This window comes from Pagrus major, chromosome 21 (assembly GCF_040436345.1).
Source record: "Pagrus major chromosome 21, Pma_NU_1.0".
Classification (NCBI taxonomy): Eukaryota; Metazoa; Chordata; class Actinopteri; order Spariformes; family Sparidae; genus Pagrus; species Pagrus major.
The window spans coordinates 15,308,942-15,330,575 of NC_133235.1; the positions used below are offsets into that span (position 1 = coordinate 15,308,942).

General features: G+C 39.3%; 1 protein-coding gene across 1 annotated transcript; it reads left to right on the forward strand.

Moving 5' to 3' along the window:
- Positions 1-965: 965 nt before the first annotated feature.
- On the forward strand, positions 966-21,074 carry gipc2 (GIPC PDZ domain containing family, member 2). The gene is made up of 6 exons (XM_073491805.1): positions 966-1,566; positions 15,188-15,373; positions 17,243-17,423; positions 17,922-18,034; positions 19,050-19,131; positions 19,669-21,074. The coding sequence occupies exons 1-6, from the start codon at positions 1,291-1,293 to the stop codon at positions 19,818-19,820; spliced, it is 990 nt and encodes a 329-aa protein (XP_073347906.1). The 5' UTR covers positions 966-1,290; the 3' UTR covers positions 19,821-21,074.
- Positions 21,075-21,634: the final 560 nt, after the last annotated feature.

Below are 21,634 nucleotides of genomic sequence, written 5' to 3' on the forward strand. Positions count from 1 at the left end.
TAATGTGAATCTGTGTTGGATTCAAGTGTGTTATCTGAAACAGAAGAGAGAGCAGTTTTTATGAGAGGAAAGAGATTGTTTTGGGACAATTTCAGTGTTGATAAGAAGAAAGTAATAGATTACATTTACTCAAATAGTGCAATTATGTCATTCTGAGGTACTTGTACTTTCATTTTATGTTACTTAACACTTAACCAAATTTCAGAGGTAAACATTGGACTCTTTTCTCCACTACATTCATCAGATAACATTTGCAATTAGCTACTTTGCAGATTCACATTCAGATTAATAATACCTGTGAACAACAGTGTTGTAAAAAGTGCCCAAAATCACAACTGACTTTATGTATAAAGTATGCAAGTATTAAAGTACAAGTAATGTCTGTATAAGTTGTATACTATGGGTCAACTGATTATCACATCTGATATTCAACATTTCTGTGATTATCAGAAAGTGTTTTTCATAACAGATTGCCAATAAATTACATTAATAACTGTGCTACTTTGGTTCTGATGCAGCATGTAAGCTGTAAAGTAACTAGTAGGCTACAAGTAAGTACAAGTACCTCAAAATTGTATTTTAGTACAGTACTTGAGAGTAATAAAGTTAAGTAATATTTTAACATGATATCTACACTTTTACTCAGTATGACTTTTAGGTACTTTTCTGTAGAAATAGCTCAGTAGTCTACCCTGGGGCCTGAAATGTGCAGCTGCACCTGTGGATGTTACGCGTCTTGGCCACAGTCCTGACTAAGAAACCAGTTTTTCTGTGTCTAGGTTTACTCTCCGGCCACTTTGACCGATACTGTCTCACAGCAGATGTTTAAAAATACCTGAATAATTGTTTTAAAGTGATGGTCCCCCTGTGACGGTGCACAGGTGCTCTGGGGCTGAACCTCCTGCCGTGCTGATCCCGGGTCCGTCCCACTGCGCCTGCGTCCCACGACACGCTGAGAGGCAAACAGAGCGGCTATTGTTAGCCGAGGAGGACCAGCAGCCAGCAGGTTGTGTCAGAGTTTATCCCCTTCTCACCGCCACCTACCTGTTGAATATTCACACCAGTAATTCGCAGGCGAGCGAGGGCCGACTCTCTGTCGAAGAACAAAGTCAAATCTGAGCTGCGGCCAGGTGAGGAGAGGAAGGAAGGAAGGATTTGAGGAAAGTAGGAAGTAAATAAGGACAACACGACGGTTGGGCTTGGGACGCAACAGGTTAGCTAGTTAAATGTTATAGCAGCGGCTCGGACTTTTCACTTTCCACGTCGAGAAGCGTACCGAGACAACAGAAAATGCCGCTGGGACCATGGAGGAAGAAAAACAAATCGACGAAGGAGCATTTGGTGGACAACGAGGAGGTCAGCGGCGGACACGCAGGTGCCGGGAGCCTGAGTAAATCCGCCGTGAACGGAGCGGGGCTCCCGCCTCCACCTGCCAGCCTGCGGCCCAAACTGGTCTTCCACACGCAGCTGGCGCACGGAAGCCCCACCGGCAGGATCGAGGGATTTACCAACGTGAAGGAGTTGTACGGGAAAATAGCAGAGGCGTTTAATATCAGCCCACCTGAGGTAAGGTCTCACCTGTTGTTAAAGCAGGCGAAAAGTCATGGAAGTGATTCAGTGTTGTGTCAAAGCTCGATTTTACTGAAAGTTGTGAAGTATTCCCACAGATATGTTTGTTTCTAGACTTTTACTTCTAACTTATGTACAATTTTAAGGTGCTTGTACTTGCGTATTTCCATTTTATGCCACCATTACATTTATCTAACATTAATGGCAACTAGTTTCTTTTCAATTTTAGATTATACTATTATAATAACCCCATGAAATACAACACATTGTGAAACGGTGTCTAGTTTGGCCCCCTTGTCTCATTTCAGGTGTTTGTGAGTTGTCAGCAAATAGAAAAATTACCCTTTAAACCCTTTTAGATGGCTTCATAACAGTTTAAGGGCCCAAAGAGATCAAATTATCAACCATTTACAGCAAAAATCTAACTTATTGTTACTTGATTTTCTTCTTTTCTACCCTAGATATAATCTCACGACCCCTCAGATTTATCTTGTGACCCTTAGGAGGGAGCATGACCCCTAAATTGGGAACTAATGGACTAAACTTCCTGATTGTATATAAAATAATTAAAAATATCGTAATTAGGAGGAAAGGAGGAAATAAACAAAACAAATATAAGCATACTGTACAGATTACAACACAAGATAGCAGCAGGTGAGACAAATGCCAATTTGAATAAATAAGTTGCTTTTTAAAGGCATCAGCAGAGACTGCATAACGTAAGAGTGAAGGATCTTTAATCCTTCAAACACTGCAAGATCAACAGCAGCAGTAAAGGTTCAGTTAAACGTTTTATAAGTGCTATTTTTATGTAAGAGATTAGTTCTGTTACAGCCACTGAGAGTCAGCTTTGATTGTCTTGTATCAAAACTATTTGGTGTTTGTAATGACACGCCCTGCCAACGCTCTACGAGCCAGCACACCTTCAACCCCGCCAGACTGAGAGAGATCTGCGTCTTATCTTCATTATGCCGTCACTGGACACCTGATGAATTCATGCAACCTCTGATTTGAGATAGTTTTTCATGCTCATAAAGCAGTAAATTTACGGACAAGCAAGCCCAAAAGCTGCATGTGTACGAAGACGGCCTGAAAACAAAAGCAGGTTCTGTGACCTCGTAAGCCCAGACTGCTTAAGCTCTTCTTTTCAAAGGAAAGCGTGAGTGGCATGTATGGCTTTTGTCAGCCTTGATATGACTAGATAGGCCGGCGGGGCAGCCTGTTATCAGCTTCATGTGGTGTAAGAGCCGCAAGACGTGAACTTCCTTCCGCTTTTAAAGCTCAGAGATACAGTCACTTCATTCAACAAGAACAATTATTGGAAAGGAATCTCAGTCTCAGTGGTACACAGTGAAACTCGCATGCACAACTTCACGTATTGATGTTAATGTGTGAAACTACAGCCTCAAACTCTCACCCACCCATTTTTCTATGGGTATTTGTTCCATCACGTCCATCAGAAACACTAATTAGGACTGTTCAGACTCTGTCTAGACTTGTTTTAGTACAGAAACTGCCTTACAGCATGTTCTTTTCCTAATGACAAGCACAGTACTACAGAGAAGCTCAAGAGATTTGGGATTTTAGCTGATTTTCAACAGGTTGTGTTGGCAAACCGGATTCAAACCTCCATCACTATCATGCCAGCACTACCCTGCTTAAGCATCTTTGAGCATTGATCTTGCACCAGCTCTAGTAGTACTGTTCGATAGCTGACCTCTGACTCCTCGGTGAAGGGAGACAAGAGAGGATCAGTGCTCAAGGGATCACATTGGTGTTTAATTTTGTTGTTGCCACATCATGAGAAAAAAGGTCCCTGCTGAAATGATGCTTCCAAGCCTGCCAAGCAGGTAGCCAAATAAGAATAACAACCCAGATGTCAACACATTGGTTCGTCCGTCAAGCAGAGTTATGCCACATACACCTAATGGTTGTTTTTATTACTTAATCGATTAATCATCCAGGATGTAAAATGTCAGACAATTGTGAAAAAAGCTCATCACTAGGGCTGTACAGTTAATCGACATTTTTTTAATTGAAATTTCAATATGACTAAATACAATAACCAAATCAGAAGAAGCTGCAATTTTTTGGTTAAATGTGCAAGAAAACAACGTTATAATAAAGTATTGCAGTGCTGCAGACATGCCCTGGGCTACAAATCTTGCTTTCTAGATATTGTAAAACATGTTTGTTTGGTACAGGCCCCAACAAATGTCACGACATCATGATCGTGAATCATAATATCTGTCAAAATAATCCCTATATGATTTTTTTTTACCATATCCTGCAGCCCTACTCATCACAGTTTCACAAAACCCGAAGTGGCGCCTTCAAATAGCTTGTTTTGACCAACCAACAGTCCAAAACCCAAAGACTCTTAATTTACAATCATAAATGACAAAGAAAAGCAACAAACTATTGCATTTAAGCAAGCGTCAGACATTTTTGCTTGATAAATGAAAATGTTTAATTGCTTGTCAAAATAGTTGGCAGTTAACACAATAGCATTGTTTGGTGGAGATCCAGAAAGTGTGTGTGTCACTGAGGACACTGACCTATTCAGAAATCTGGCTCAAAGACAGATGCAGACAGACAGACAGACAGACAGACGGATGGAGTTTGATGTGATAATGTCAGTCGTGGGTCTCCACAGTTTTTATCACAGGAAGTCCCTCATGTCCGGTTCAGTGGGCAAAGCCTCAAATTTAACCAGATAAGTTGTCCCGGCCACAGCCAGAGGCGTCCCAGAGGACCCAGGGGAGCAGCTCTGCCCTGGACCTCCTCCCTGCATAAACACCACCAGACCTCACTCTGCTGCCCATATGACTGTGGTGCCCATGCTGGCTGGACGTGACCTGTGTCTCACAAAAAGACAACAGCACTGTCAGTGAAAAACTTGTTATTTCTCCACAAAACACAGGTTTTCAGGGAGAAAGAAAGAAGTCTATTTCTTAATTGGGCTGGCTACTGGTGCCAATATGATATCTTAGTTTCACTGCGGATAACCAAACTGTATTTTTTTCTTGTCCTGCTGAGAATATTTTGTCCACTCAGTTTATTTCAGTGAGGGTAGACTAAATATAACTCAATACAGGTCAACAGCAGCACAAATGAAAGCCTCCAAATGACCATAAAGTTGAAATAACACGTTGCTAAAACAGTTGGAACAAGAACTGAACATTATAACGTTCATAAAGGTAGGATTTACTGCAGGGCTGTTGTGTTAGACTGCTCTAGGTTTAGGTAAGTGCACTTGATAAACTGGAATTTTTAAGGCTAAACTGTTATTCTTAAAGCTAAACTTTCATTTATTCTCAAGTTTCAGTTTTTCCAAACTTCCAAATGTTTTATCACTGGAAATTAATTTCTTTGGGTTTTGGACAGACAAACAGACAAACTAATCAATTTGAAGACAATAACTATGACTCTGAGATTTTTGATACTGGTGCTAGTCTCATACCAAGTTTTGTAACCTGTACTGTACTAGAACAATAATGTGTTCACCATTACTTTGAGAAATATATAAAATGTTCTGCTATTACTTGCAAGACATCCCACCTCTAAATGCAGTTTGCTATCTCATAAAATACCCGATTATAACTGAATAAATGAACACGAGTGGCAAATCTCATCACTTGATACTCAATGCTCCAGACACATTTCAGTCCGTATTGAAGGTCAGTACTCTGCCTTTCCTTTGAGTGTTTGGTGAAGAGCATGTGGAGGGTCGAGTGCTCGATGTGTTATTCATTACACGACTGTCAAACGCAGTCTGTGCTCAAAAATGTGCTGAAAGAACATTTCCAGCTGAGCGTCGGACATTTGTTGAATGCGTCATCTGTTTTTAGCCCCCTATATAGACTTGCATCTTTATGAGAAAAGTACTGTAAGTACCTAAGCTGTAAATACAGATTTACATGTTAATTCCGCTCACAGATTGCTGTAAATCAAATTAGATGAAATATAAACCAGAAAAAAGTTCCATTTCAAGACACTGGTTTTATTTTTGGCATGTCCCACAGAGGATTCAGTCGAATGTAGCTTAAACTCAACTCTCAATTTAAACCCGAAGCGGTCTGATTTTAAATAACACTGTAAATCAGTCACCATTGAGTTGTTTTTAGACATTTAATCAGTGTAAAATTAATGATTAAGTTAAGACAGATTTTGCAGTTTATGCTCATCATTGTGATTTTAAAGGGGACACATGGGAAAACATGGGGAAAATGGCAAGTTTATACAGTATATCACAGTTCAGAGACAAGGCGATTCAAAATGCTTAAAATACAAAAATAAATTGACCATGTTTTCGTTGCTTGTGAGCATTTAGAGTGCCTACCCACCCACAAACTGTAATTAGAGCTGTAACGATTAATTGATTTAACAAATAATCAACCTAAAATTCTCTGGTTCCAGCCTCCTAAATGTAACTATATTCTGGTTTCTTAACTCCTCTCCAACAGAAAACTTAATATTTGGGTTGTCGTCGAAACAAGACATTTGAGGATGATGCCTCGGGCTTTGGGAAATATTGATCAACATTTTATAGACCAAATAACTAATCAGTTATTGAGAAAATAATCAGCAGATTAATCGACTGTCAAGCTAATAGTTAATTGCAGTCCCAATTCTGATAATTCTGTGATAATTTATGTTTTTTGTCCCATTTTTCTGGTTCAATTTCCTCCCAAACACCAAAATGGGAGTAAAGAATGTTTTACGGCATTAAAACAATTCTCTCAGACATTTTCTTTCAGACTTTAAACAGTCAGGCCTCTTGGTTGCTAAATTCAATCACTTGTGCACAATAAAATGTTGTCAATTTAAATTCACAGCTGTTGCCTTAATGATAATTGACACAACTGAGAAGAGCAAACATCTTCTCTTAATATCTAAGATGTCAACCATTCTGTTCTCTGCTCTGTCACACTGCTACTTCTTTAATTTAACAGTTAAGTAAATTGGAGGACAAAATGGTTGCACATGGATCCACCCAGAAAACATAGCTGTGGTTGTTTGTGAACCAGTGGCTTGAGCGCTTGGCTGAGCATGATATGAATTATGTAATGAACAATGGCATTGTCCTCCCTGCTCTTATTAACTCTAATAAGCTTCTAATTTCTGTCCAAACTGACATCACATTGCATTAAAGCAATATGTGTCATCTGTGGTTGTAAACACAAGTCCGTATGTTACAGTAAAGCTCAGAGTTAGTCATAATAACAGCAAATACAACCCAGCAGAAGCACATATAATATGTAAACTCAGTCCACTCTGTGTGTTATCACAGTGGATATAATATTGCAGCCTTTAGATGAAGAATAGGATCTTTTATGTGCTCACTCAGCTCAGGTCAAAGTCTGGTTATTGGCCCTGCAGGTGTAGAGTTTGAGGTGTGGCTCTGTGACTTCGCTTCTCGTCCACCTGTTGCAGTGAACGCGATCCCTGCTTAGTAGAAAGCAGACAGCCATTTGCCTACAGTTTGAATTTCTGGGCTGCGGCCGTCACGTGACATAGCCACACGTCTTGATTTTGTTTTGCAGGTAGTTGTGCTTCCATGTTTGCAGCCAGACATTTCTGAACGTGGGGGCAATTAGGTGAAACAATCTCATTTGATGGAGCTTGAGTTGAGTTGTTTTTATTAGCTCCTGCGCTCGTTTCCTAGATGTGGTAAAAACCAAGCAAGCATCCGGGTGAATTACAGTTAAGGTGACCTAGTTGTAAATGTCACATACTTGAGATTAAATAGTTTGTCTCACTTAGTGGATTGTTGATTTAACTTTTAATTTGTTGGTATGTAGAGAATGTGAAGTGAGGGCTTTTCTCACCAGGAGCCTAAATCCATCTCAGGTCTGAAACGATGCCCAAATCAGTCCAGCAATCACTTAAAGGCATGTAATTTCTAGGCTGGAACATAGGGATGTTAATCATTAATCATTAATCCATTTAAGCAAGTAAGAATTTAACCATTTAGAAATGTATTAACTGACAAAGATGGGCAAAAAATACATCATCAAAGTACAGTATCATGTTAAAATTGCTGATCAAACATAACAAATGTATCAAAAATAAAATGCAAAATACTGGTATGAGAAAATGTTAATTCAAATACAAGTCATTTGTAATTTCAAAAAGACAATCTATATAAACTGATATTATTACATTTTTGCCATTTAGGAGCCTCAGTATGGGTTGGATTTTATTGGGCCAGTCGAGGTCCACAGTTAAAATGAAGTCATTATTTTGTGTTATTCAGTTCATCAGTCAAGTAACTTGGTGTTTACTTTATCTGTTCTTTTAACTCTTAATGTAGACTACTCTGATTTGCATCGTACATAGATCAAGTCAGCGTTTACAGCAGTAATAAATAATATTATTGTCATTTTGAGACAAATTTATGCCACTGGTATAATGATAATGTAATACAATAATAATGAAAGTGCGCCCATTCAAAGAGCAATGAACTTCGATATTCAGACAATTTAATTGGAATGTTAAGAAAATATTTCAATACATTTTACGGAGATAAAATAAAACCACTCAAAAAAAACATGAATAAAATCAGGCTCTGCTAACAAAAATTGCATGAATTCACGACAGTATTGACGTCAGCAAAAACGTTGGAGGTCATGTACAGTGGAGTGGATGAGACATGTAAGATGAGATATGCACAATAAATTGATAACGTAATTATCTGACTGGCCTACAGTATAGGCAAATCCAGTACAACCGCTCTGCCCTCTATTTCTACTTTTACGCAGCTTATAGCCTCATCTGTGCTGTTAAGTATAGTATGTGATGTGCTGAAAATAGGTACAACATGCAAACCAATGGTATGCTAATTGAAGTAAATGCTTAGTGTGGGCTGACTTTATTGTATTAGAAAGGAAAGCTTTCTAAATGTTTTCTAAGGTAATTTTTTTGAATCAAAAATATTTCTGCTTTAATTTTTTTTTTCCCACTACCATCTTAAATGTCTTTTTGACCAGTTAACCCACCATTCTTCCATTGCATAATAAAGAGTCCCAGTTACTTTGTATTAGTGCCTAATAACATGTTCTAAAATGATCCTTATACTAATAAGCATTGTTTTTACTGGTAATTGTGACTCATTACACATGTGACAAGCAAATGAGCATGACTGTGCACACACTAACGAGGATAGTGTGAAGCAGCAGAAACAGACCCCAGGTGTGTGTGTGTGTGTGTGTGTGTGTGTGTGTGTGTGTGTGTGTGTGTGTGTGTGTGTGTGTGTGTGTGTGTGTGTGTGTGTGTGTGTGTGTGTGTGTGCGCGCGCGCACGCGCGCGCGTGTACTCACCACTGACTGGACTGGGTCTGGTTTTATAGTGATTTAAGAGGTTGTTTACAAGCAGTGATGCAGAGGAGTGTGTTGTCCCGGCACCGACGCCAGCTGAACAACAACTGCAGGTTTTCAGAGGCGGGTTCAGGTTTCCATCGGTCCCTCTGAGGATCGATGTGAAGACAAATGGAGACAAGACAACCACAGATAAAAAGAGAAAACTAATATTCGCTATCACCTGTCTGTGATGGGTGTGATGATGTATCAGAGGAGGGTTTCACCTCTGGTTGTTAAACAGCCCTGTCCTACCCGTAATAGTTGGAAATGGTCTTAAAACTGCATTATTTTATCAATTGAACTTTATCAACAATTATCTGACTGACTTCAGTAATTCAGCATCATTTTCATGCATTTCTGTTTAAATAAGTCTGACCTGAAACCTATCCAGTCAGACTAGCCTAGTCCTGGTCAAGTTACTTTTCAGGTTTAGCCTCACCTCCGGCTGAACCAGTGTTACAATCAATCTAGCAGAGTAAAACACACTTCTGCTGTTTCACTGCTGCACAGATAGATTTTATATTTACTGGCTCATGATCACTATGTTGTTCAACCTGTATGTGTGGTAAATTCGCTGCAATTAAAATAAGGTAATAAACATCGTTGAGCCTGTTCTATAGCTGTTATTAATCAGGGCATCAATGCAGAAAGTAGTGGTTGTTAAGGTGTCAGGATGCCGACGTTAGTCTTGGGCAGCCTACTCTGGCATCCTCCGTCAAACAACAAGCAGAATGGATTACACAGTCTGATTTACATTTGGTTCACTGTAATGCAAACTACATGTTTTGGCTCTCTCACCTGCCAATGTTAGCAGCAGGTGTTTATGAACACACCATCTGATTCAACTGCAAAAACTTCACCTGTCAACTTCAGCATTTAATGTGATACATGAAGTTGTTTCTTTGTGGAGAAAGTACCCAGACTCCCTTTTAAAATGGCTGAATTTTGTGAGTTGAGTGTTGAGGAGAAACTTTATAAACATTGTAAAACTATAACTACACTACACAACAATAAACTACAATTATTTGGGCCTTCTTGTTAATTCAGTAAAAGTTATACATTAAGTTCTTTCTTTATGGAAGAAAACGTTGTGTCCATTTGTTGTTGTTGGTGTATGTGTTCATTTGCATATAGAGCAGGGAAGTGAGGTCTGATCGCAATGTGGTCACTCGAGAGGCATGTTGAGAGGCTTGTTAATGCCAGGTATGAGAGCCTCATAGTGAGCAGAATGTCATCACACTTTCTTCCTTTTTAAATGTCACTTAGATAAAATTAAAGAACTGGACACCCACAGATCTGTCCATTAAAAACTCTGAAGGTTTTGTTCATCATATGATTAATAGTTTCAATTATTTTTCAAGAAGAAAAATGTCAAACATTTGCTGGTTCCAGATTCTTAAATATGGAGATTTGCTGCTTTTTTGTCATTTATGATGGTAAATGAAGAGTTTTTATGTTTTTAACCAAGGGAGCAGTTTGAAGACATCACAAATGCAAATAATAACTAGTTGCAGCCCTAATGGGCTTTTCTGAGCCACCTTTATGAAACACCTCTCTGTTGTCATTCTCACATCCGCAGTTAGGTTAATGATTGCACAAGCTTAAATGCTGATGAATGTGATATCCTGTTGAAAACGGAGCCACGCCACAACACACACAGCTTACATCAGCATTCCCTGTTAACTAATAAAAACATCTGACACAGAAATGACAGGAAATGAGACAAAACACTATTCTGCTGTTACACATGAGTAATACCCCACAGTATGATATTCTCTGTTTAATCTTTCTAACCTTCTTTTCCTCTGTTAAAAGATCTGTTGATGAGGCTGTTGATGGACAGTGGTTCAGTTGCCAAAGAAACAGGTTTCCCAAGCTATAAGTCAACACTGTTTTAATGGAGTGCATCATTCAGAGGGAGATCCAATTAAAGTCTATTTGTCTGGCCTTTACTTTGTTCAAACACAGGCAGGAGGAGTGATCTCTGTAGAGAATACATGTAGGCGGAGATTTCAAAGATTCACTCAGTTATTGTACTGTTATAATATTGTACCATGTCTGCCTGACAAAGCCTCTCATATTGTAAAATGGCAGCATATTATTAGAGATGAGGAACTATTAATACAGGTGAAGAGAACAAAAGTGCAATAAGATGATATATATATTAATAGTTCTCATTTGAACACTTACAATCAGTCAGTCACTTGGTTATAAAATGTCATAAAATTGTAAAAACAATGCCCTTTACAATTATCCAGAGTCCAAGGTAACATCTTCAACTAACTTATTAATGAGTTATGACTTCTGTCTGACCAACAGTCAATCAAAAATGATGATTAATTGTCTCAATCCATTCAATACATCTATTAATTAATCAACTAATCGTTTTTAGCACTCGTTGGCAAAAGTAATGAATGCTGTCTAAAAAAACAGAAAACTAATTCATTTGAGGGTTTTCCTTGAGAAAGTTAGTCAGTGGAGGTGTTAAGTGTCACCTGATATTTCAGCATGCTGTCTTTTGGATATCATGGTATGACATAACTTAGTGTTGTCTTTTCCTGGTTTTAAAGGCTGCATTACAGTAAGGTGATGTCATCTTCTGAACTTAACAGATTGACTTTTTCTAATAATTCACTTTACCCACTTAAATCCACATTACTGATGATTATCAGAAATCTCTTTGAGCTAATATTTTATGAAAGTAAAAAGTCATCCCTACCAAATTGTCGCAATATGGATATTGAGGAATTTGGTCAAAATGATTGTGATTTTTTTATTTTGTCACCCAGTCCTAGCCGTTATAAAGTGCTTTTGATCCTCCAGATTTCAAAATATCGACATATATATTATGTATAGCCTAAAAATCGCAATATTATTTTAAGGTCATATCGCCCAGCCCTAATTAGAGCATCTCAGCCTTTCTTACCTACAGGTGTGCATAAGCTACAGGTTAGGAACTTCTTTTTAATTAAAAAAATGTGAAATCATTTTTTATCTTATCTGTATCGGCCATTAGAAGCAGGTAATTATTGGTTTCAGCGGGAAAAAGAAAATCCATATTGTGCATCCCAAATGCAGAGCATTATATTATTATTATATTATCCTCAAGTAGAAAGTAACAAGTAAATAGATGTATTGAGGTCAAAAGTACAGTTTTTCCCTGTGAAATGTAGTGGAGTTGTAATCAAGTAAGGTACAAAGACGTCTTCATACTTAATGAGTTATCTTAATGGTTAATCAAACAGTCAGCTGCGGAGTTGAATCAGACATATCCTGACGCATCTCATCTCATAGATTGACTGTTGAAACTGTCGTCTCATACGTTAAATTCGTGGTCTTTGCTGTGTGATGTAACAGCTTGTTTTCCTCAAAACTTAAAGTCCTCCTCCGCTTGAAATGGTCTTCACAGTGAAGTAGAGGACGTCTTGTGTCCACCGGCAAACAACTTGAAATAAAAATATTTGTGAGAAAAAGAAAAGAAAGCTTTGTGCCCAGCATGTACGGCAGTGCTGGCAACTTCGAGACGAACACGTAACCAGAACAAAAACAAACCACACGTGTTTGTTGCAGAGACTGCACACTCAACCAATATGTAATATAGTCAGTGGATCACGAGTTTTTTTTATTAACACTGACAAGAACAATGTGTTTCCTTCAGCTCTTCCTCAGGCTTCAGATCATGAGAAAAGAGCTGTTATTATTATTTTTTTACAGGCTGAATGTGTCCCTACCACAAACACTTCTGTCTGAAAATATTGATAATAATTTTCTGTGGAAAAAGCACAAACTAACAGTGTTTTTATGTGTCCTAAAACATAACTGGAGCAGATGCCTATTGGTACAGGTCATAAAAATGTAATTATTTCTTCTGACGTTAACGGAGGAACTCCTTTTTTTTCCGGCGAGGCTGGTGGGTAACCCTGCATTTATACAAATTACTACGTGATTATTAGCTCCAAAATAGGGCTGAACATTTAATCAAAATATTATCAAAATCACAATATGGCCAAGTGCAATATATCCAAATCCAAATTGCAAGGAGCTGACATTTTTTGATAACGGTAAAATGAGTTGCAACGTATGATTATGAATTAAGCTTATGTTGGTGCTGCAGAGACGCCCTACAAATCTTGTTCTCCAGACGTCGGGGAACATGTTTGTTGGTGACAGACTCCAACAAATGTCACGTCACATTTTTTCTAGTAAAAATGAAGTCAAAAATGTATCATTCCCACTAAAATTGTGACTCCTATCTGTCAAAATAATCAAAATATGACCTTTTTTGCACATTGTTCAGCTCTACTTCAAACTCAATTTAAAATCTGTTTTGTCTGTTTTTTCTCCTCTTGTGTGTTTTTATTCATTTTGGAAAGCATTGACCCATGACTAGCTCTGTCTTGGGTGACTCTGAACAGATTGCAGTGCCTCTCCTTTCACTTGCCCTTTTCCATGTGGTTATCAAGGTTTCGGTCAGCGTGGCACAGGCAGTGGGAGGTGTAGTATCTGTTGTAGTGAGTCAGGTTGTTAGAAAGAGAAGCAGTCACTGTCACTGCTGTGTTTGTGTGTGACACTACTCACTGCATCTCAGCTGCACCCGGCTGGCGGCGTGAACACACTGCGGCTGTCAGCCCAGCAGGAGGAGAGGAGTGCTGAGAGCTGCCTGCGTCGCAGAGAAGCGGCTTAATGTAGTCGGCAGCCTTGGTAACCGGGTGTAGGCGTCCGCTGCTGTTACTCCCACTCGCTCTTGGGTAATGCCCTGGCCTGAAGGGGGGAGGCAAGAGGGGGAGACTGTTATGGAAAAAGAAAAGAACGAGAGAGAGCCATGAATTCAGCTACAGTACACCCCTCCCTCACCTCAATCATCGCCTCCTCTTCTCCTCCTTTCTCCTCTCGCGGCCTCCCTCTATTATAATCCCATTCTTTTATAGTCTGGTAACCCAAGGCAACGCATGAGGCCATGTCTGCCTATGTGTGAGTGAACAGCGCCTGTTGGTACACAGGAAAAAAACAAGGCCCAAACAAGGCAGGCCTCGCTGCCAGAGCCTGATTGGTGCACAAAGGTCATCCCCCTGATGAACCAGCATGAATCAATCCCTCTCTACCGGAAGTTAGCTAAATCCTGTCCCGGTATTTCCTAAAGCCCTACCAGGAAGCTGATCGAACAACAGAAATTAGAGCAGAAATTGCATGTTGGCATAACTTATCTCAGTAAATCTAAAAGTAAGGCTACGTGTCCGTCTAGAGTGGAATAAATGATTCACATTCACCAGTCTCCTGCTGCTGGTTTCACTGTCCAGTCTCTCTTTAACGTGCTGTTAAATCAGGCCAACTGTGTATCGTGTTCCTGGTGATCACATTTCCCCTCTCCCTCAGTCCTGCCAAGATGTGGCAGCCACAAGGTGTGATGCCAGATTTCAACATATCTGGCACAGGAGGAAAGGTCATTTTCCCTGTTTGCTTCATCACAGGCTGGTCCGGCCTCAGGACTGAGAACACAGCTCTGACAACACACACTGATGAAACGAGTGGGGTGGCAGAGGGCATAACTGCGTTACATGGCTGCTGCGATAAAGACGGAGCTCCCTGATGATTCCTGTATTTAGCATACTGAGGCAGCGCTCTGTCATCTGCAATCAAACACGTTTATTTTTGAATCTGGCTCAGTTTTCAGGCTGTGGCTAAAAATTGATTTTCTTTTTTTGATTGTGTATCAAAGACGCAGACGTTTCTGGGGTTTTCCTTCACAGCAGGGCCTCTTTCATTCTTTTTTCTAAAAGACAAATGATGAGCAGTGTTTTTTCATTTTATTCAGTTCCTGTTAGAAAGTTTTTGGATAGTCAAACTAGTTTTAGCTCAGTCTTATCAAATGTGTGAATATATTGGGGTGAGGTGATGTAAAGGAGCCATTTGTAAGATATGTTCGGCCAGAATTTTAGTTTAAAACATCAAAAAATGAGCTAACATTATCAACAGAGTGTGAAGAAACAGGTGTTGACGTTATGTCAAAGACATCTATGTATTGTGTTGTAGAGGTGTCTACTGGAGTAAGCATGCTAACCAGCTAGCCCTGGCCGCCGTGTTTGGTAATACCACTGCGTCCTGCCAAGAGGCGATAGTCTGATAGCCCCTGTAGTTTCATATTAATTGAACAAAATAAACTCACAAAATGTCAATAAATTAAATACTCTTACTTCCACAACTTCCACATTTGTAGTGTATTATACCTGACTGCTACATGTCTGTCTGTGTGTGTTCAGATCCTGTTCTGCACCCTCAACACCCACAAGATTGACATGGACAAGCTGCTGGGGGGCCAGATCGGCCTTGAGGATTTCATCTTCGCCCACATTAAAGGGCTCAAGAAGGAGGTGGAGGTCTATAAATCTGAAGACGCTCTCGGCCTCACCATCACTGACAACGGAGCGGGATACGCCTTCATAAAGGTAAGAAGAAACGGGTCGGCCTTTATTTGACCTCATAAATCACAGTGGTGTCAAGTTATATAACGTGTGTAGGCACAAAATGAGGTGAGGTAGACAAAGGAATTAATGTATTAACATTTATGTTCATTCCGATATGAGAAATTAAGTCGTATTAAGGATTAGGATTAATATAAGCATTAAACTGAGTTTATTGGCTGAAACAGTGATTGCAACAATGCTTTGCTTTTGTCAGCTAAAGTTGTGTAGAAAAAAATCAGGTCGAGACAGTCAGGTGCATGTGAAGATGCAACTAACAGACATTTTTATCATGGATCTATTGTTACAGTTAATGTCAAATAATCATTTAGTTCAGGGCTGCCCAAAGTTGGCCCTTTTTATTGTTTTATTTATTAGCCTTTATCTAGTTGTCCTTGTTTTATATTCTGTTTCCAGTTACATGCATGCTCTTTATGCTGTTTAATTTTTACTGTGAGGTCAAAAAGGTCTTTAAACATGTAGGATTCCTCATTATTATTTTTCATAATCTGAGCATGACAGGCTGTGTAGGAAATCAGTAAATTAAGGGAACTTGGGATCCTTGTACCATTTTGCATCTTAAAAATACAATGAAATAGACTCTTGCTTTTTGTCGTTATAAGTTATCTGGGCCTGAAAGTCTTGAGTTTGTCTGACCAATGTTAAAATTAAAAAAAAGATAAACGATGATATGAGCCACAGAGAGACAAAAAACTTATGAAACTCATAAAACTAATAAATGTTTGATGTGTTTGTGTGAAAGTTAACCTAAAAGATGACCTGATTATCAGACTTGGCACTGCTTGATCTTCTGTTGTTTAACCAATCGAATAATGATATAATTCTTTCAGTTTTACTTACTCATAATACCAACTATATTATACAAATGAAGCTGTAAACAAAATGCAGGTTTATTAAGGGTGTACTGTGTAGTTATAGGATATAGAAACCTTCTGATCATATTTGATTCAAGATTCTCTCGATAACCTTACTGTGGATATCACAGCATGTACGAAACAACAATAGATGTTTTGCTTTAGCTCAACTTGTTTTCATGCCATATTCAAAGGATTTGACAAACTTGCTTTCTGAGTGGAAATCATAATTCGTCTTGGTATGTTCCTTCTGTTGATGTAGACTCCTGTAATGAGCTTATTTGGTATCAGTCATTTTACTGCATAACAAAGTGCTCACATGTGCCATCATGTGATGCCACTACAGCACTGCATCCAGATTAGATGACAGTGTTTATGACAAACTACAACTTATGCAGCTTTTCTATCACATCTAAGCTTTTTCACACCTTCTCATCCAGTCAGCTATTGAGGTTTAATGAGTAAAATGTAGATCAGGAAGCATTTACCAGGTCTACTTTTAACTTTAGCATTAAAAAATGAATACATTGAAATGAAAAGCCTCCCTACGAAGCATTTTGTCTTCCTGTGGAGAAAAAGCCCAGGAAAGTATTATTCATATTTATAAACTCACAAAGCCGTGCAGTGCAGACGCTCCTAAGCTGGTACGGTGGATATATTTGCATCACAAATGTTTGTTTCCTTTTTTAAAGTGTTTGAAGTCTGGAACAGAAACAAACAGTGCTATTTAACTTTCCATGGAAGCTTTTTTAATAACTATTTTTGTATTCTGCCATGCAAGTGGTTTCTGGTCTAACGTGATGAAAGAGCAAATACAGTAGAGTCATTAAGTATTGCCCAGCATATTTTGTGCACACACGAACAGTCACACACACTCTTGGTTCGCTTTCTCTCTTGTTTTGATCTGTTTTTTTTGTCTTGTGCGCTGCTATTTTCTCTATTTTAATTACATTTCTTCTCTTCAATCCTTTCTGTGCAGCGTATCAAAGAGGGCAGCGTTGTGGACGGGGTGAAGGTGATCTCTGTGGGCGACCACGTAGAGTGCATTAACGGACGGAACATCGTCGGGACGCGACATTATGAGGTCGCCCGCATGCTTAAGGAGCTGCCCAGAGACAAGTCCTTCACCCTCAAACTGGTCGAGCCCATGAAGGCCTTCGGTGAGTAAAAAAAGATGCAGAAAAAGTGTCGGTGCATCAACGTGTTACATAACTGCCCCAGATGGTAAAAGGACAACACGTTCACCTTCACGATTCAGTCAGTAGACACATCCGGGGAGAATCTTGTGCTGCAGTGTTTCTCAGCATGAGGGCAGGACACGAGGGTGCATGAGTTCATTTGCATGATAAGAAAAACAGAAAACGCTGAAAATTGAAATATGCTCTGAAAAGGTCAAATCATACCTTTGTTGAACATTGTGGTGAGACAGCACTGCTTTTCTCTCAGTAAAATGTAATACTAATAATAATGTTCACTTGTGGTTATACGTAGATGAAACCATCAGTAAAGTGTGTTGTTTGGGAACTATACACAAATCTGAGATAAAGAACTTGAGCGAACGATCTATCAGGAAAGACTGTGATGTCTGTTCAGAAATGTGACTGTAAATAATAATAAACTTGACTTTTTGTAATATTGTGTTCTGTTCTGATTGATAGAAATGCTTGAGCCCAGGTCGAAGGGCGCCAAACCTGCCAGTGACAACAAGATTGGCACAGGGAGGGGGACTCTGAGACTTCGCTCCAAGGGCCCAGCGACTGTAGAGGACGAGGTGAGTTTCTTTAGGGAATCGGTGGAAGAAAGGTTCATAACAGAAAGTGGTTGATCTGTACTGTCAGAATGCATGTGAACCGAGGACTAATTACAAAATTCAACCATCATAGTGTGAAATACAATCTTACATGCCGCTGTTGCTTTTTAAAGTAATTATTCTATGAAAGTCATCACAGTTGCAAATGAAAAGACAGACAAGGCAGAGTGAAATCCTGTTGGCTGTGAGTTTGGGCATTTTCAGTGGCGTAACGGGAACTGGGCGTGCTTGTCATTATAGACGTAAAGCATGAGTGCAGCTTGAATCCTTTTTTGCATGTCAAGCACAGTAGCCTTCAGCGTTGATGGGCTATAACTCGTGACAAGTAACCAATCCGATGTTGCTGTAGGCGGGACATTGAGCAAAACAACAGAGCAGTGAAGATGGATGTAAACGTTTATAATAAAATACTTCAAAAATACATGCAAGTTAATAATCAATAACCAATGATTTGAATAATAATACTTGTAATACACCTATAGTGGCGCCCTCGGACAGACATAGATGCTACAATTGAGCAGATAGATTTAAATTGATTTAACCCTAACCTTTTTTTCTTTATGCTGAACTGAAAAAGGATCAGGTCTGTTACTCTAAACAGTGATTTAATCTGAACAGCGAGTTTTGTGATTTGACTCTTTATTTTTGAGTGCATTCACATGTCATTGTATTTTGGACATGGAACCGTTGACACTATTATAGACTGTTTAGAGGTCGTCTCTTATTTGCCCCTGATATAATCTTAAAGGTTCATTAAGATTAATGATTCATACAGATAACACGCAAACAAAAAAACACCCAAAAAGTGGTGCATACTTCTCCCGACATTATCACCTAATCCACAAATCTGGATAATAAAGAGTGAGATTGATCTCTGAATTATATTATTACTGTGGTGCAAGAACATAACAGCAACAAAATACAGTAAAACTGAGAAAGTGAACGATTGAATCTGAGTTGTTTTGTGTTTTTCTAGCCAACAGAATTTGAGGAGAAGGCGGTGAAGAAAGTGGACGACCTCCTGGAGAGCTACATGGGCATCAGAGACACTGAACTCGGTGAGTATAAACAAGCACCAACCCTGATGTACATTATTCACTCTTACTACGGTGCCCCCACAACACATCTTATTTGGCTTTTGTGTTCAACAGTTGCTGCCTTTCAGAGATAATACAGTAACCAAATAATACAGAACAAAATAATAAATAAAAAAAAGTAAATATGAGGTGCTTTTTAAGCTGGTGCATCAGGTTTTTTTCATTCCGTCTGCAGTCTTCCGGTTGCACCAGCAATTTTCTGCATTTGTTTAATTTTCAAAGACAAATTAAGTACCAAAATGTACCGTTTTTGAGAGCGAGAACAGAAATACTCGCTGTAGCTGAGCCTTTACATCAGTTATTTGCTGTGTCCTAACATTGTTGCTGGAAAACAGATAAGAATAAATTAGAAAAATAACAGCTTTGTACAGGGGACGTTATTTGTGCTGTTGGCACAGATGGGAATACTTCACTGATAAACTGAAGAGCTTTTCCAAAGAGTGAAAGGATTTCCTGGCTCTTAATTGAACTTGAAGTATTCTGCTCTTCTCCCTCCAGCTGCTACGATGGTTGAGGTCGGCCGCGACAAGAAAAACCCAGATGAATTCGCCATGGCGTTGGACGAGACCCTCGGAGACTTCGCCTTCCCCGACGAGTTTGTCTTTGACGTCTGGGGGGCCATCGGAGACGCCAAGCAGGGAAGATTTTAAGTTTGCTCCTGCCTCCCCCAAAAACACACACACACACACACACACACACACACACACACACACACACACACACACACACACTCCTCCACTCACCTCTTCACATCCTCAGAAGCAAACTGGACAAACTTCACACCAGCACAAACGGGGGGCGGATGGATGGAGCGTCTTAAAGCGACAGCCAAGCGGGTTTACAGATGGAATTTAACACGTCAGCGTTTCAGTGTAATCTTGTAAAGATATCCATGAAATGTGGAATGTAGTTTCCAACACTGGATAGGCCTCCTGCTTGCTGAAGAGCTGGCGATTAATTCCAGATGTTGTGTAAACCTTTTGTACCCCCTCTTTGAGCAATGATCACGTGATGTAGCTGCATCTTAAGAGCTCGTGATGCTGCTCTTCTGTCTGAGCAGTAAACCCTAGTCAACACTGGTTCTGAATGTGCACAACTTAAATTTTCAATCAGAGTTTTAATCACACTTTATTGCTGTGTCATTTTGAATATACAGATGTGTCACACAGCTTTTTATAGGCTTTTTTATATCTGAAAGTGTTGCTGATTTTACAGCAGCAGCATTGTGTAATTAGTGTAATTATAGAGATCGTAGCAATATTTCTCACTCTCGAGCTACCTTTTTATTTCCCTCTCATCTTTTAAAATCTTTTAAATGACCTCACGGTGGAAAGATGTCGGAGCTTTTGGCCACATTCACATCCATAATGTTTGTTTACTTTGTGATTTTCTCAAAACTCTTCTTCGTGCTCAAGCCTTTCATCCATCTGTCAGAGACAGAGCGATACAGAGTTTTATCTTCGAATGCCTTTAGCAAAGTTTGACGCTTGTTCCACCAACATTCCTTATGTTTGTCAAGTTGTTGTAGTCTGTTAGTGCTGTTAGCATGTCATGATATGAGGCTTTTTTAGAAATGCACGCTTATTTTTTTCTTGTAATTTATTTTATCATGAAAAATCATATGCTGTAAGACATTTTTACTCGAAGACGTGGCTCAGTATGAAAGAAAGTTCTTTCCTGAATAAGCCATTTATAAGACTGTGTCTGGAATGGGATCAATTGCAATTCAATGTCTTAAATGAATAAATGCACTTGCATTAATGTAACGGCACTATTTAAATCACTGTCAAACTGAGGTTAAATAGTGACTCCACCTACTGATGTTCGCAGCAGTTGCATATTGTTTGACAAACCATAAGGGATCACTGTTGTTGGATAGACAATAAAATTTGATGTACTGTTTACAGCTGTGTTGTGAATGCATCTCTCTCACAACTACATTGGCACTCAGTAGAGGGTATACCTCTACTGTCCCCATTTGTACTCACTCATAGGCCCAATCCCACTGATCCATGTTGTAATGGAATATCGGAAAAGCAACAACTCGGGAAGTTGGAGAAAATTTGGGTGCACGAGTTGCTGAGTTGACGTTGAGGTACAAAGGTAAACATTGGGTTGATGGTAACATGCATATTTGTGAGATATATTTCATGGCTTACATGATCCGGTTCCTTTGCTCTTCCTTGTCACTCAAATACCAGAAACAGCTGTCAACATGTTTAAACGTTCTGAGCGGAAAAATCCATGTTGCGCCCACATTCCAACATGAAAACACCTGAGTTGGAAAAATGACTCCCACACTCGGCAAGTGGGACCATCCGGGGAGCACATGGATGCAGCATTAAGCCCTCATTGACTTTTCTGATGGCACCTGGCTGTAAGAGGCTGTAATGGTAGAAACAGAAGGGGGACAGATCTGTGACATTTTACTTTACCTTGTTGGTTTTGGACTTTTTATTTTAAG

Excerpts from the sequence above, each read along its gene's own strand:
- gipc2 (XM_073491805.1), top strand. The coding sequence starts at position 1,291 with ATGCCGCTGGGACCATGGAGGAAGAAAAACAAATCGACGAAGGAGCAT. Across the intron at positions 15,374-17,242 it reads CGGGATACGCCTTCATAAAG|CGTATCAAAGAGGGCAGCGT; the intron begins GTAAGAAGAAAC and ends CTTTCTGTGCAG. Across the intron at positions 17,424-17,921 it reads CGAGCCCATGAAGGCCTTCG|AAATGCTTGAGCCCAGGTCG; the intron begins GTGAGTAAAAAA and ends TCTGATTGATAG.